At 40.2% G+C, this 18,043-nt stretch overlaps 1 protein-coding gene across 5 annotated transcripts in view; it reads right to left on the bottom strand.

Moving 5' to 3' along the window:
• Positions 1-18,043, bottom strand: part of SRPK2 (SRSF protein kinase 2) — a 145,376-nt gene that overhangs the window by 78,097 nt on the left and 49,236 nt on the right. Inside the window, exon 3 of one of the 5 annotated variants that reach the window (XM_035315825.1) lies at positions 16,393-16,456. The exons of 3 other annotated variants lie outside the window; for them this stretch is intronic. In XM_035315825.1, coding sequence (XP_035171716.1) covers positions 16,393-16,430 — 38 coding nt within the window. In that variant the 5' untranslated portion in view covers positions 16,431-16,456. Of the gene's footprint in view, positions 1-15,772; positions 15,895-16,392; positions 16,457-18,043 lie in introns of those variants that run through there. One more of the 5 variants, XM_035315747.1, reaches the window with a different exon arrangement.

The following is an 18,043-nucleotide window of genomic DNA, read 5'->3' on the forward strand; positions in this document are numbered from 1 at the left end:
GTTTACAGATTCCAGTTCAACATCAGCAAGCTCTGTTCTGAAGTACGCCAAGACAACAAGGTACAATTGACTCAAACTGTTAAAAAAACACCACCAAACAAGAAACCTTAAACAATACATGATATGCCTTAAGCAAAACACAGTATATTTAACTGATTTTGCAAAAAATAAACTAGCCATGTCAGCAACACTAGAGCAGTAAGTAGCAATAACTAGACATACCTGCCCAAATTAAGTTGCACGAAGTCCATAAAACTAGGAAAAAAATACCGAGGAAGGATGTAGTTATTTCTACAGTATAAATGTTACTGCCCCTTCCTCACATTTCAAAATACGTTTTGCTCCTTAACTTGAACATAAATAGCACATTTTGTAATTTCTAGTAATTGCTTCTTCCCTTAGACTTTCATTTTGAAGTCGTATCAACAAACCAAATAATAATGAAAAAACTTAAACTCTTCAGCTTCCATCTCACCACGCAGTGAGTGACTCACCCAGAACACATCATCTCCTCTGCTACTTGCTGACACAACTCCACACAACAGCAATTTAGAGCCTCCAGTCTGGCCCAAGAGAACCCTGTTCTGTATTTTGATGGAGATCCAGCAATTTCTAATGCATGCAGTGAAACAACGTTGTGATTGAGAGCAGACTTCTGCGTTACTATGAAATTTCAGGACTGAGTGCTAACAGCAGCAGCAAACATGCCAAAAAGTAACCAGAAGTAACTTCTGGATTTTCAAACTTCACTTACGTTTTATATTACAAAACTTTGATTTCTAACTCAAGAAGACTTGATTAAAAAAGGACTAGATTACTGGGAAAAAAAAAAAAAAGGCAGTATATACACCAATCCCTTCTTCCCTAAATCAATTTAAATGAATTAAGCCACTCATCATGGCCCATATACGCACAACTTTAAAAAAAAAAAAAAAAAAAAACATCTCAGAGCAAAGGGATTCTACAGAATCTAATTCATAGTTCACCATCTCAAAACTCTTTAAACAACATAAAATTTATTACAGTGAAAACAGGAAATGGTTTGTGTGACCGCCCAAAGCAGTCTGTGATTGAATTTTGTAGAGCAGCAGACCGAGTATGAAACTCTTGTCAATATTTTCCCCTATGAACACCACATAACCCTGCTTCCAAAAATCCCCTTTCATTGAGCAGGAATTGTTTTCCTTCTCGATTGCCTACTGATTCTTTAGTGTTTAGCAGGTTCACCAGCACTACATGAAAAGCTACCTCACAGCTCGATGTCCTATCCAAGCAACGCAAGGAACAAAACAGAGGACACAAAACAGTTGCAGGTGGGACTTGATACCAACTGGAATGTTGTCTCCCTCCTTTTATCTGCTGCAATGTAAATCTTTCAAGCTCACATTTGAACAAAATTAGCAGTAGCCCACTTGCTATCACAACAGGCCCATCCTAACACAAAAGCAGTGCAACGGATTTTACAAGAAAACCCTTGTGCACCAGTATCCACGCTGACATTTAACTGCATTACATGCAGAATTAGCAAGTTTTAGCCTTATTTATTTATACTGAAATATAATTGTTCTAATTCTACTTAAGGATAAACCACTAAATAAATTATGTATTCCAAATCCTCTTTTTCTACCAAAAATTCTCATTACCAAATTCCAATCCTAGGCTCCTAAGTGTACTCAATAAGCAGTGTTCCTTTTTTTTTTTATTAGAAAAAAAAAAAGGAAAAAAAAAATGAGTAACTGCAGTTTACTTTCTATTACTGAGATATAAGGCAGGGGCAAAAATAACTTCCTAGGTATTTCATTATGAAGAAACCTTTGCAGTTTGCCCCTTCACTGCCTCACAACGGTTTCTACAGAAACTAAAATAACGTTTAAACCCCTTTGCCACTGGTGAATTAAGATGAAATTGCCCAAGAACAGGAGAGGTTCTGTATTGTTTGGCTTATGACAAGTAAATCAGTCAAATGTCTTGAAGAACTTAAATTATCGTATTGTTAATTAAGTTAATTAATTCAGTTAAAAGCTTTCTCCATAACAATTATGGATATGAATTTATCATGAAGCAAAAAAAAAAAAAAAGAAAACCTTATTTTAGAATCTGTTGAACATTTAATAGGTGAAAAGCATAATTAGCTACGAATAACCCAGACCAGCAGAAAATAAGATGCAGTAATAGTCTGTTTCTGAAATACATGATGCTGATGATCAACAGCAATCAAATGCCTCCCTGACTGAGTACCCTCAGCTGCACCGTGTCCACTGCCTGTAGATCTGAGACCCCATCCCTTCCCTAGATGGGAAAACTCCAAAACACTAAGCACCAAAGTGAATCCTAACACAGCCAGAGGAAAAAAAAGAATAAAAAAAAAAAAAAAAAAGACAAAGAAAGAAGCGTTGTAAGCCTAGGGAAGCCCTTGTTACTGCATAGACAAAACAAGAGTGCAAGAACTGGACCAGACAGACACCTTTGGGACAGGCTTTTATTTTCTAGCTGGGTTTGACTATGGCCAACAAACAAGACTACAAAGAGCAATATAAAACAAAGCTGCGTGCTCTCTCATGAATTACTTGGCTACTGCACAGGTGCTTTCAACAGAAAAAGATGACCAGCTAAGAGTGCCCAATCTTATGATTGCAGTTGAAGTACAGAAGCCTGAAAAACAAACTCCTAATGTAAGGCGGCTTTATTTTCAATCAAAAAGTAATAGCTTTTAAGAAATCTAGTGTGCATGTTTCGTATTAAAGTGTTAGCTGAATTTCAGTAAGCAAGCTTTGTCCAAATACCATTTTCACAGAGCATCAGGACAGATGAGGTTGGAAGGGGCCTCCGGAGGTCACGAGGTCCAACCTGGTGCCTTGGGGGAGGCTCACCTGGAGGAGGCTGCTCAGGACCATGTCCAGCTGGGTGCTGAACATCTCCACGGATAGCGATTCCTCAACTCTCAGGGCAACCCGTGCCCTGTGTTCAACCACCCTCAATATTTTGGAGACTTTTTCCTTACGTCTAAATGGAGTTAACTGCATTTCAGCTTGTGCCTTCTGCCTCTCCTGTCACTGGGCAGCACTGACAGGTCTGTCCGCCTTATTGCCTCCATCAGGATCAGTTCATACACGCTGATCTTCCTGAGACGTCTCTTCTCACGGCTCAACACCCCCATCACTCCAGGCCTCTCTTCATATGACAGAAGAAGCTGTCTGCAAGTCCATCACCTTTTGCAGCCCTTTGCTGGATCTCCTCCAGTTGGTCCCTTTTTTTCTCCCTCTCATGTGTCTCACCAGGATGGTGGAGAGTGGAAGAATCACCTCCGTTGGCCTGCCGGCAACACTCGGCCTCATTGCTGGCTCACGTTCAGCTTGCTGTCCATCAGGTCCTTTTCTGCCAAGCTGCTTTCCAGCTGGTGGGCCCCCAGCCTTTACTGGTGCCTGGAGCTGTTCCCACCCAGGTGCAGGACTCGGCATTTCCCTGGATTGAACTGCACGAGGTTCCTGTGAACCCACCTCTCCAGGCAGCACAGCCATCCAGGGCACCAGGCACTGCTCCCAGCATTGTTTTGTCTGCAAACTCGCTGCAGGTGCACTTTGTCCCATCACCCTGGTCACTAACAAAGATGTTAAACAGACCTGCCCCAGGAAAGGGTGACCACTGGAATACTGGGTGGTGACTGGCCTCCAGCTGGACACCGTGCCACTGATCACAGCCCAGTAAGCCCAACACTTCGGCCAGATCTCAGTCCACCTCACCTGGCCCATACTTCATCAGCTTGTCTACCAGGATGTTATGGCAAACAGAATCAAAAGTCTAGCTAATGCCAACATAAACAAGAGACACTGCTTGTGTTTTATCATTGTTAAATATAATTTAATCCCCTAACATTTTTGTCCTTCCAACTGGACTGTTTTTTTTTCCTACATCTGAATTAATTCTATTATTCCACTTGTTAACTCTGGCTGTTATATAAGCTAACATACTTGGATTCTTATAAAACCTTTATCAAAGAAAAAATATATATGCAGAAGTACATGAAGTACTACCATAATTTCACATCTCTAGCTTTCACTTCACATAATCCTTATCTCCTTTGATGTATCAGTACTTAGAAATAAACTTTAAAAAAGCACAAAGTCAAACACGGGATAACAAAGCAAACAGCCTGCAGAGGACTGGGAGCTGATGGTGTCTGAATACAAGGAGTGGGCAACAAGAACGCGGCCTGAGGCAGGGAGCGAAGGGAAAGCTCTGGGATAAAACTCCACTGCAAACAAACCTCATTTCTTCTTACAGGCAACAGCATACGCGTGAACTGCTGGTTACGGACAAAACAGCTACGCCTGAGAGGAGGTTGAGGGAGGCAGGAAGCTGCGCGAGTCACAGAAGCCTCCAGGAGCCGAGGAAGGAAACGCATGCCTGCGTGTCAGTCAGATCCAGCCGACTCACAAGGGCTTGGGCCAACTGAGCAGGCTGCCCAAGCATCGCGTGGTAACCTACAGCCAGCCTGCCCGTACAAGAAAAAGGGGTGATTTAGAAGAAAAACAAACAAACGTGCACAGAATGGGCTAGATCTAAAGAATCTTGCCCCGGAAAAGCCCAGGGAAGAGCTGGCAGAAGCCTGGGAAGTGGCTAACAGAGATCCTAAAGCAGCTCACACCTGTCCACGGGAAAGGCAGAGCTATTTGCAGCAAAGGGCAGGAGTCTTGGGATGCCATGCGACGTGACCTGCGAGGAAACCGCAGAGCCCAGAGAGCAAATAAAGGTATTACAGGGTGTATAAAGGCTTCTTTTGAAAGCTATATTTTAAGTCTGCCATTGTTATCCTAAAAAACTGATGGCTGTGATCATGCTACGCTCTAAATAATTCTGCACTGGGCTGCGATCAGGGCAGAAGGTTGGGCTGAATACCTTTCTTTTTGGTGCAAGTAGAAAAGCAACATTAGCTCTTTTACGTAACAGCTGTAAATAAACAAACTGAAAAGCACTGCCCAAAGCACTGACACATCAAATCCAGGCAGACCGTAAGGTGTGGGGATTAAAAGAATTTTCTAAATATCAATTACGAAATTAAAGGAGTTGGGAAAAACTGCTCACAGTTACAGATGCCTCTGTGTAGCAGGCAGAAAAAAAATAAACAGCAAAAATACTCTGCCTGTGATCTCAGGAAAGAGAATTGTGTGGTTTTTTCATTTAGTATTTCTTTTTTTTTTTTTTTCTTTTTCCCCTAAATACAGCACTTGCTAGACAGGCAGACTTGAAAACATCAGCAAAATAGCTGCCTGTTGCACTTTGTTTCTACTCTGCTCAAGCAAACAGAGCTCTGTTTACATTCTTTGTAAATAAACAGGGCTGTGCACACACAAAAATCTCACAACTCTCAAATCACAATCTATTTTTCTTCCTGAGAGAAGCAACTTGGCAAAGCCTCAAGTACTAGCTAGCTTTTGGGCTCTTATATTAGAAATAATACATGCCAGGTTTTCTGAATACAGATGTCAGATAGCCAAATATTGGCTAATGTGTGGTGTGGATCTGTTTTTTTTTTTTTTTTTTTTTTTTTTTTTTTTTTTTTTCCTCCTGTTCAGCTACCCTGTAAAGGAACTGAGCAATCTGCAGGTCTTGCAGGTCAAATTAACAATAGCCTTCCTGTCCACCTTAGAGACACCACTCCTCTTCTAAACAAGGACTTTTTTTTTTCTTTTTTTTTTTTTTAGCTGGCACAAGAAATAATTTTTAATTGTTACTGTCAGATAGCTCTTTTCTTTTCTGGGCCAGAAGGAGCAGGGGCACGCTGGCCAGTCTGAGCTGGATTATGCCCCAGAACTCCTTACCTATTATTATATAACTCTGCACTACCTTACCTCAAGTGGGTTTTGCAACAAGCACAGAAGACAAGTTTGGCGGAGTAAGTAGCACTACTTGCTTGTGGTCATTGCTGAGCTTTGTCTTCATTAGATGTATGAGGCTAACGACTCCAGCAGGTGTAAATCTGAAGCACAGAGTATATATTTAACACACTGTAAGAAGACACCTCAGTTTTCCTTTCCAGAAATGCGAGTCTATAAATTAGTTAAGTAGCCAAAACCCTCCAACTTGAAATTTCAAGACTGAGTAGTAGCAGCAAAGGAATCGAGGATTTTGTATCCTCAGCTGATTGTAATCTTTTGGATGTCCGTGTCAGATTGCCAGAAATTCAAACAGCCCTAAAACCAGTTTTGACAGGTGTGACTGGGAGACTCGTGTTAGGTTATCTGATTAAAGGGTAATCACAATAAAAACAGAGCCAGCGAGGATCAGCGGAAAAACAAGAGGCAGAGAAATCCTAGCAAGCTAATCAGTGAAAACGGAGCACCTGAATCAGCTGCTCCCAAGACCACCAGTTAGACCATTGTCCCCCAGTGAGAAACCCACCAAGAGTCAAGGAGGAAACTCTCCCCAGAAACACCTTAAAAACTAAAGGTTATTGCCTTAAGGGGTACAAGACTTATGGGATGCAGGCAGAAATAACACTTTGGGATTGTGTAAAACTTACCATGAGATTGTGGGAATACACAAGACGTTATGAAATAATTAGGGAAAGGCACTAGAGGTGGAGAAAGACAGGGACAAAGGTGGATAAGAGAGAAACAAGCATGGGAAAACAGCAGCAAAAAAAGGATAAATGGGGCATATCCAGTGCAGACAGGTTGCTTGTCTGAGCCTTCCCCTTGATTTTGACAGTCTCTCACATTGTCATTAAATCCTATTTCTATCTTCCTTGTGGTGCACTTTTCATTCCGAGTGTGCAAATTCCAGCAAACTTCCAGCCAGACTAGCAGCAAGTAGATAAGAGGTCTAAGTACCAGCAACTGGAGCAAGAACAAACCCTGGGGACTCAAGGGTCTAGGGGCCAACGAGGGGAGACCACGGGGCCTTGGTGTCAGCTACTAGACCACTTCAAAACAGCTACGAGGGGGACTTGCAGCCCTGAGCTGTTGGAAGGAGGAGCAGGACTGGGCTGCCTGTGCAGACCCTGTTGGTGTGCTCTGTGTATGCTTGCATGGGTACCAATAAAAGCATTTTTTTGATGTCTCTGCTGGTCCACATGGCCAGCTGCGTGTGCATTTTGTGTGTGTTGTGTGAGTGCATGCACGCACGCACACCTACTGGGAACAAGTGCTCAGCCTCATTAGGGGCTGGCCCTGGGGACACAGGATCTGCAGCAGCCTTGCATTTATCTCTTTAGGCGGGATGGAAGATATGCCCATGGGACCTAGAGCCCTCCAGCTTTGGCTACCTCTAACACCTGGCACGGTTGAAAGGACACAACTTTCGTAGCAAAGCTATCAGTAACACTTGGAAGGAGATGAATATAAAACCATGATTTGAGTTCAGGATAAACGTCCTGTGCCTGTTTACGGTGTCCTGGCATTTGCTGGAACTCACTCAATTCTGTTCTGCTACGGTTTTTTGTAAACAATTTGGTATTTAAACGACAGCAGAAAAAAAATTATTAGCATTCTCAGGCACCCTTCTAGTGCAATTGGACGTCCTCTGGTTCTTTTAATAGCCCTTGAAATTCCATGTTTGAAAGGAATCTTTACTGGGTCTTTCTTATGCATTTTCTTTTGAAGTCAGGACTCAATTGTACACCATTATAATGGCAGAGTAACACAAATAAAGCAAAAATACAGATAAGACAAAGCAGATGTAAATTAAATTACACAAACATATTTAACAGGTTTGCCTGCAACTCTAAATACTAGTGGCGTGTGCAAAAAAACATGCAGCCACAGTGCCAAAGGAATAGAGTCACAGTAATTTATGGCCTCAGAAATCCACCCACAGATAGCAAATCTAATACAGGGAATACATTTTTTGTTCACTTTTGTTTTTGTTGCTCCACAAGCTATGTGTTTTCACTTCTGCTGTGAAATATAAGCATTCTGAGGGAGACCATCTTTTTTTACTTGGCCCTCTAGACCAATACTCTGACACATGAATTACCTGGGAAGGAGCCAAGTGAGACTTCAAACCACATATACAAAGACTTTGGACTCTTACTTACATTAGAAACGTTTTAATTGATAAAATTTACTTCAGAATCACTGTAGTCAATCATCTTTTTCATATCTCTTAGGGAAGTTTTGATCCAAAGCAGTGTTACAGTTTTCCCAGAAGCAGACAGCTCCCATAGCTAAGATACCAGGCAGCAGAAGAAATTTCTGACTTTTGTCACAAAAGCAATAGGACCCATCAGAAGGGCAAACTGGAGATGACTGCACCACTCTGAGAATACCTCCACACAGTGGGCAAGGTAACCCTTTTATAGAAGGATTCATAAAAAACAGCTAATTCCAAACATCTTCAATTCTAGTTTATGGCATGGAATAAACAGAGGGTGAGATGTCCATTTCGTATGGGGGCATGGCAGGAGCTGAATGCTTCTGGGCAGTGGCTAGAGCAGCTGAATGAAAAAAGACAATGAGAATCTGTGGTCATGATGTTGGATAGAAAATAACAAAATGGCTGCACACTGAAAACCTCATGAATTTCAGAGCCTCTTTCCACTTCAACAACAACAAAAAAAAACACACTTGGATATTTTGAATCTCTACCTGTAATAACAGTTACAAAATAAAATATTGCCTCTTTATAGCACTAATAACAAAAACAATTCTATTTCTGCCAAAACTACTGCTAATATTTAAGCTTTGACAACACAGAAAAAAACACGTAGCTTAAGAATTGCATCTACACCAGCATGGCCTTAGAATCAGAGTCACTAAGGTTGGAAAAGCCCTCCCAGACCATCTGGTAAACCACGCCTTACTGCCGATGTCACCCACTAACCCATGTCCCTAAGCACCACGTCCAACCTCTCCTTGAACACCCCCAGGGACGGTGACTCCACCACCTCCCTGGGCAACCCGTCCCAGTGCCTGACTGCTCCTTCTGAGAAGAAATGTCTCCTCATTTCCAACCTGAACCTCCCCTGGCACATCTTGGGGCCATTCCCTCTAGTCCTATCACTAGTTACCTGTGAGAAGAGGCCGACCCCCGGCTCCCCACACCTTCCCTTCAGGTATCTGTAGAGAACAAAAAGTTCTGCCCTGAGCCTCCTCTTCTCCAGACACAACACCCCCAGTTCCCTCAGCTGCTCCTCACAGGACTTGTGCTCCAGGCCCTTCACCAGATCTGTAGCCCTGCTCTGGACATAATCCTTCTTTGTCCCCCCAAAAGATAAGCACTATCCCCACGCACAGTAGCATTAAGCAACAGAAGGAAGGATAGATTTTGGGCCCAAGAAGTTGCTTCACAAAAACAAAGCACCAAACTTTAAAAATGTTTGACATTACTCCAACATCACTTTGCCAAACTAAGTAGCTCTAAAAACTTCTTTCCATATAATTACATTGCTCTGAGTTTTGGGGGAAAAAAAAAAAAGCCTTCAAGATTAACCAGCAGAATATTGAAATATAAGTGTTTTACAAGCTTTCAGGAGAACAAATATGATCTTTTAGTAAATGTGGGCATCACCAATCTCCAGTAATTCGCTGTTTTGGAAACCAGCAAGATAAAGCTAGAATTAGGACACATTACTCAGTACAGAAAGGTTATTTAACGTGCCCTCTGAACATCCTGTTAAACAGAGTGGCCAAAATTTCATATAAACAGAACATCTGCTGGGGATATGGTTCTGGCCTTGAGCACTGTCCAGTCACAGAATAGAAGCAATCAACCAGCCTCATGGACCTACAGCCATAAGCAGATGAGGAGAGTTGTGTAGACGAACCTGGCAAAGAACTGGCACTCCTTCAGCTGTAACATATATAACACAGGCAAAACTTGGAGCTTCATGTTTGTTTTGTAATCAGAGCTTTAAAGAATTAAAGGAGAGGAAGAGAGAGGCAAAAGAAAGGGAAATAGTTCAGCTTCCACATAGTCACCATCAGCAGCATTAGTTTGGTAGGCATCCTAGGTGAGATGACTTCCACTTTTTTTTTTTTAAGGTAATACTGACTGGATTTTGGCAGAGAGCTTACCCAATCCTAAGCGTAAGTCTTGAAGAAAATAAGAAGCATCTAGATTAGAAACTAAGGAGTCCATTCCTATGGACTTCTAGTAAGACACCTTCTGGTCACAAAACCTTTGGAGAGAAGAGGTATTCTTCAATCATGTGAAGATCGGATTGATATCTTCTAAACTGAATGGCAAGATTCACAGCAATTCAAAAGCTGAGATATTACAATTATCCTGATAATATGCTTATAATAGATAAAATATGTAAGAAAATAGAATGCCTAAATGGGCACAAAATTGCTTAACTTGTTGCTTAGCACCTTATGACAACTGCATCAATTGTGTATCAATGAAAATGCACAAGAACATCATAGTAAATTTATGAAATTACATAAACATCTGAACATTTCATTATTCATTTGTAAGTACAGAATGAGAACATGCAGAAAACCTCAAATTAGTTTGTTCTGTAACAGCACACTGACAACAGAAAAGCATTAATCTGGTATAGGTACACAGTATTTTTGTGCAATCTGTCAGCCAGTGTTCCCAGACCACTTGTCTAGGGCCTGCAGTGGGAATTTTAGTGAAGTCACGATTAAGACAGTGATTAGGCAAAAAAGTGTCAAGTCATGAAACTGGACTAAATTCAGAACAGGAAAGGATTTGCTTAAAATTAAACATTACTTTTTCTCTGACCTTTTATGCCAAAGTAGAATTGGATACATACATTTAGCTTGGAAAGGTAAAGTACTTTGTTCAAAGCGTATGTTTTCAATCTTTTTCATGCTTTTTTTAGCCATTAACTGTTATAATCGTCACTGGCTTGCTTGAATTAGTTTCCAGTGTAGGACAGTTCTCACACAGGAGAATCTCAAACAACTCCCCAGCACCTTCAGTCTCTCCCTTTCCCCAATATCTCTCATCTTAGTTCCAACAGTAAGTGCCAACTACTGAGATCTGTGTTTTCAGAAGGTATGAGAAACCTCCTTGTAATAAATATCTCAGATGCCTGTGTGATGAAAAACTCCTAAAATAAAAAAGAGAAAAATTAAGTAGTGAATAGAAGAATCTGAAAAATAGGGACACTAATGACACATTTTACTTGTGACTAAATATCAAAATGTGCGATTTTCTTAACATATAGCAGAAATTCCAGACAGACGGGAATAAAAAAAAATCCACCATGGAAAAGTAAAATACACTTCACATTCTAAACCTTTTTAAACCTTACTGATGAGCTGATACAGGCACTATCAGCTCTAAAAAAAAAAAGTACAAAGTGCACCCTAAAAATATCACCTTGAATGAAAAAGCTGCTCTGCAAGTAGCTTCTTCTACATGTTATTTCTGTTTTTTTCCTAAATGTGCACAGTGGCAAGCTGTGACATTCCTAGTCTCTGCATCCCTTTCATACTTAAGTCTGTCACAATAAAACTATTAGTATGCGAAACCATTAATATGAAAAATACACAAATGGCAGCATGTTTCAGTCCAATTTTAGTAATCTAAAATTAAGTATCTGGTCTAATACAGTTACACAGACACACTGTTATTGAACACATTTAGTTCTCCAGTGAAGAAAATGCCTCCCTGGATAAACAGCTTCCATCCCACATGAAGACAGGATAATTTCTTCCCTACTTCTAAGATAAAGCACATCAAATAGCAGATTTCGCTTGGAATTTTGAAAACAGGGAATTAATACACGCTATTCACTGTTATCACGCACTATTTTAAACAAAACCAAAAAATTAGAGTTGTACAACTAAAAATAACTTGAACCACCTGTAATGGAAGTTAAAAAATATTTATTTTATACTATAAAAATGTAAAGAGGGAAGATAGTTTTAGATGTATTTTTAAGTGTTAGTGGAACTGATTGAATAGTCACATTATTCTGGTAATTATTTTTTTGTTTCAATTTAGTTACACAAATAATAATACAATTATCACCTTATAGTGCCCTGTTATCCAGTAATTATTCCAAAACATTCATCTGACATGCAGCACTGCCGGGTCATACTGAATGTTGTGAGCTGATGGTTCTTCCACTTCTAAACGTGTTTTATTTCTATAACTCATTACAAATGACACTTCTGCCTGAGGAGAATGAGTGCATCCACAATTAAATTAAGAAAACAAAACAAAACAGGAAAATAACCACGTGTTCCTACACCCCAAGGAATCTTTTCAACATCAGTGTTTCACAATGCCTCTTAAATCAACTAACATTAGATCTCTTCTTGAAAAAGGAAACAAAGTGTACTCAGTCTCCATCTTTTTTCTTCCCCACCATTATTTTAGGTTTCTTCTTCTTTTACTTTATCCCTGACTGCATTCTTGAGATGACCTGATGAACAGACCATGTAAAAATACATTAAGACATGCATTTAACTTGCTCTGCAAAGATAAATGACAAAGATGGAGGGGTATATATAGCTCATGGCTAAATAAAACCAAACAAAAATAAAAACAAAAAACAGTTGTCCTTAAACCTTGCCTGCACCACGCCACCCCAAATACTTCTGCACACTGAACAAGAACTTCACTGTCCTACTGTCATTTAAAAGTATTTTCCCTTTTCTGCTATTTATGGAACCCCTCAGAACGGTGAAAATTGCATTTTACACACAATGGCTACCTACTTTAGGACTGCTTATGAGTGCTTGGCTGCCATCATTTGTTTTTGTTATCGTTTCTAAAATTTTGTGGAAGAACATTGAAGCATAAATTCATTTTAAAGCAACATGTACATGCAGCCTTTGCAGAAAGGCAGCAGAAGAGCCAAATGTGTCAAATGTATTGGCCTTGCTAAGAGCCTTTACCAGTAACATCTTGTGGCAGAAGTGCATCGCTAAGATGACCTGTAGAATTTGGAATCAGAGCTTAAAAAAAAAAAAAAAGCTTTTTGCCCTGAAGTATGAAAAATATTACATGCATTAGGTTTGTCAGAGAACAGTCTACGCATTAGAAAATGATGCAGGTGGAAGAATGACTTTTCCCCAAATAGAACTGAAACTCACAAGAAGTTCAACAAAGCCCTTGAAAAGGCAAAAAAGAATCTGTACAGCTCAAGGAGAAGAAGAGAAGAGGACATAACAGAGATGGTAAAAATAAAAGTATTTTTGCTTTCTTTGAGGGTTCTCGCAAGACCACCCTCCTCTGCCCAGCTTCTGCTATTGGCTTCTGTATTTCCAAGAGCATGGAAATAAAGCATATATGCGGGGAAGCCCCGTTGGTGTAACAAGTTAGTGCAGGCCACCTGAGCCCCCAAACATCCACAGGCAGCCTCCCCTCTAGCTGCCCACCAGCACAGGGAGAGGGATGCCACAGGCTGCTAACACAGATGGGCATGGCACTAACACTCAGTATTTCAGGATGTAAAGGTGTTATCTCATTTTATCTGCCTAACCAAACACCCCCCAGAACAGCAACACATAGGTCTCACATCTCCCCATCTCATTCCCCTGCAAACAAAAGTTTTTCTAGGCAGGAGGTGAGGGGAAAGGAAGGAGGAATTTCATTAAGAAAAACAGCTCAGGCTTGCATTCATTTACTTTCCAAGGCTATAATATCTTTAACATCTCAGAGGATCCTCACCACAGAGGTTCAACTCACTTTCTTCCTAATGTCTCCTAAAAGCCTCTTAAAAACCTAACAACCAGGTATCCTGAGAGAATGCTGCAGGATTTCTAACACTTGGAGCGTCCACAGCAGCCAAACCAGCCATTTGATCCAGCTTCCTTCTGACCATTTTGTTGTTGTTGTTTCTTCCCTCTAGGACAGGATAACATACTGAACTTGCCGAGCAAGCAGGAAAAAGCTACAAACGCCAAACTCTCCTGTAAAAACATAAACTAAACAAACCAGAAGGCAAGTGATGGGCTTCTCTCTCTGTTCCTATTTCCTCGGTCTCTGTGCATGCACAAAGCACCTCCTCTCCCTTCCCCTCCTGACATGCGAGCACTGTCTGGCAGCCTGCTTGTGTGGAAAACAAGATGCAAGCCAAGGACTCTCTTAGATCTCCCACCTGGTATTTCAGACAACTCAAGCTTCTCAAGAAGTCCCACCACTATAAACAAGAGCAAAAATTAATGAAAAAAATATGCAAGTGTGAATTCACCCTGTGTTTGTCAAAAACATGCATGTTTTTGTGCATGTGAGCTACAAACACACACTGCAGTTTCACTACACAGCAGTCTGAGGACAGTTTTGCAGTTCAGACATTCAATATTACTCTTTTTTTTCTTCAAAACACACAATAATTTTGCGAAAGGCCTTGAAAGGAACTGGAAGCTAATAGGACAGACAGCACTGTTTCATAACAGCTTGCAAAAAGAATTCAGTCTATTTTTAGATGCATGAAAAGAATGTGGTTATGTTAAAAAAATCTCAGATAATACATAAAGGTTTTTGTTTGTTTTTTTCTTTTTTTAATTTATCACCAACCATGTAAATTGTGCAGCTGATGTGCCGAATCACTCTCCAGGTGAAGAGTACCACATAATTAAATCTTCAAAAGAGCAAAGCCTGTGTGTCTATACAACATCCACATTTTAATCTTTATTGCGAAATTATGCATCGTGCTGTTATAAAATCTTACTTTTTAATGAATGGCATTTAAATTAATTTCAGATGGATCCATTTCTAATTGTGTAACAATCCTTTACAGGGACCAATCCATCTAGGACTAGCCTTAGTTCAATTATGAGCATGTTTTGCTCAAAACCAGACTGCTCTGTTTTAGGGTGCTGCATAAAATTCGTATTTCTAAATGTATACATAAATTATAAACCGTAATCCCCCTCAGCAATGCCAAATCTATAGAAAAGCCTTTCCAAAAATCAAGTTAACACCTGTTTCCTCTACTGCTTTCACCCCATCATCCTCATCATCCTCTCTGTTATCACCACCATTTTATTAGTCTTGTATTTAAAAATTTTAGATGTAGTGGGACAGAGGCAAACAAATAAACATCATTTTCTTTCATGATAAGTAATTTTGAATAAATCAATACATTATATCTCAAAGCTGTTCTCGTATCTCTCCATTTTGGAAAGGTGACTTAACAACCCACTCCCCCCCACCATTTTCTGTATTTCTCATTGCTGGTATTTTGTTATATTACAGCTACTGAAAGGCAATACAATTTGCTTCTACACGTCTTACACAAATATACCTATAAATCAAACTAAACTGCTCTTTTTGATTTTTTATGCTTTGTTTTTTAAACCATGCATGCCACACAGCACTCACTGATTTTGGAAGATTTGTCTTTTACCCTGTTTCCTTAAGACAGCTTTCAGTACATTATCATTTCTTGCTATGCTGAACCGTTCAATAAAATGTACTTTATATAATAATTTCAGCTAAACGTACAGTTTGAGTGCATAAAATTCATCATCTTTTTTTTTTTTTTTTGGCAATGCCCAATATTAAAATGGCAAAATATAACATCCGGTTGGTCTTTTGCACACAGCTGACATGATTACTGTAAGTAATGAGATAAAATTTATCTTATACTGCCCCAGATTTAAGCAATTTCCAAAATAAAAATTTCTCTTAAAATTCAGTGGCAAGTAAAACAGAAGCAAACAGGCTGGATCGCATAAAAACAACAAAATAATCACAAGGAGGTCATTTCATGTCAGAAAACTTAACGTGCATTTAGTGCCTCAAAATATTTCTTTAAAATGAAACAGCTACTTAAAATTGTAATAATCTGATTGACAGATAAAATAATTGCTTTAAAAACACTTATGAGTCATTTTGTCCTTACCTGCAGGCATGAACCATTACTGCATGCAGTGACTGCTCCATTTCCTAGCACAGACTTGAACAAGGATCACATCTATCTCACAGAATGTGACTAATTTGGGGATTTGTGATTCCTGAGCTACTTTGCAAAGGACACTCCCTTTCCACATAACAGGACATTAAAATGCTCCACCAAGTTATATTTTCTGTTAATCTTAATTCAAAAGAACCCTTTTTAAGTGTAGAACGGTTTCCTGTAACACAACAAAAACACTAAATCTTTAAAAATGAATTTAGAAATCGAGATGCTGTTTGCACAAATGTAAAAAGAAAAAAAAAAAGAATGAGGTCTGCAACAACAGTACACACAAGCCAGCAGCCTGCTTGATCTGCTTGATTATGATTTGCATGCTGCAGCCGAGTAGACTTCATTAAAAAGGAAATCAATAAGCCTTTGCAAAAATGCACAAAGCTTAACCAAAAACAGGGGGGTTCAATTAATACATTACAATAACCAGCATGCAATACAGAAACGATATTAGCAAACTTGACAAGGGGGAAAAGAAAAGAAAAAATAAAGCCCTGCGCTGCTTCTTTGCAATGCTACACCATTAATTGTTCATGCAAAAGATGTAGCTGTACCTTTCTGAAGAGGACGACTTCTCAGAGTTAACTGACATCAGCAGCTCAATCTTCTGCTTGATTTCTGGAAAAATCAGAAAATATTCACAACCGAGATTGCCTGCCCTTGCTTTCCGAAGTCTTATAACCAAGCGAGTTTTTCCTAATCCCTTTTGTTTCAAAGGAGGCCACAAGATTCACAGTACTTCTGTGAAGACTGATTCAATCGGGCTGGGAAGGAAAAAGCTCCGGAGGCATCAGGCCCTGCTGAACTCTGCACATGACTGTTTATGAAAGCAGGAGGAACCATTTCTTTTAGGCAGAGGGGTGGTGCCTTTCTCCAGGCGAGGCTGACACATGCACCAGGCGATTCTTATCGGAACACTTACAAATTGAGGCACGAATTGCAGTTTCTGGGGGAAAAGAGGGAAACTGATGATTTATGGCGCGGAGCAGCTCTCTGTTTAATTACCTAAACGTTGTTTGACACCCTCAGAAACCCTCAGTTCAAAAGCCCTGAAAAATATGGCTCTTTGAATCATTTTTGTCACAAAGAATGAAGTATTAAATCTGTACTTTAATACATGGGTAGAAATCAGAAACGGGAAATGCTACCTGTACTGGGATTCATTTTTTCTAGTGCTCTGCATTTCATTTCCTTCAAATTCACTTTGAAAAGTAGCATTTAAAAGTCCTTATTTTTTAAATATATATATTAATTACCAATCTAGCACTCACAGCAACTAGAGGGAAACACCCGCCAGCAAAACCCAGGCTGACATTATAATTCTGTAAGAAGACGGCCTGCCGACAGGGCCCAGCACCGAACCACCACGAACGGATCAGCTTTTCCTAACAGACCCCTCGTCATGGGGGGCAGACATGCTCTCGTGCCATCTGTGGCTCACTTCACAAGATCATCTGCAAACAAAATACGGGGACAGCTGAAAAATGAATTACCAGGAGCTATGTATGTGGCTAAGATGTTTGTGATCAGAAAAACCCAGCGAATAATGTCACAAACGTGAGCATCGTTTTAAGATCCTACCATAGCCGGAGATAGTGGTGCCACCTATAGAAATACAGGTAAATCCCGTGCAGCATTAAGATGAGGTTCAGTAGTTTATAACTGAAGTGAACTTCTGGTATTTGGGATTGAGCTTGATGGGAGACCTGATTTTTTTTTTTAACATATATTGCAAACACAAAGTCTCAGAAATCTCTGAAACAGAAAAGAGAAGAGAAACTGGTGTGTGTATATATACATATATGTGTGTGTGTATATATATATTTAAACATATGATAAAGATTATTTAGCACTGAAGTTTAGCATCCTCATGCTCCGGTGACAGGGCTGCAAGGTAGCAACGACCATGTCCTCATCTAAGCATATGCCACTGCTTCTTCCCAAAATGCAGAAGAGAAGCCTCCAAAACTGATCTTAGTTCTACATCCCAAGCAAATGCTTCTCACAGCTTTCAAGACACTTCTTGGAAATTTCCCTATCCCCAGCTGGCTTACCACTGGGAGACACCCCCCCGTAGGTGGAGGAGCTGGCTGGGCCAGCCTCTTGCACCTCAGCACCAAAGGCCAGAGCGGTTCTGATTCAGGCCGCCTGCATCCATCGCTCCATGCCTCAGCTCTCCTGCTATGAGACGGCAATGACAGCATC

The sequence above is a fragment of the Oxyura jamaicensis genome, chromosome 1, assembly GCF_011077185.1.
Source record: "Oxyura jamaicensis isolate SHBP4307 breed ruddy duck chromosome 1, BPBGC_Ojam_1.0, whole genome shotgun sequence".
Taxonomy (NCBI): Eukaryota; Metazoa; Chordata; class Aves; order Anseriformes; family Anatidae; genus Oxyura; species Oxyura jamaicensis.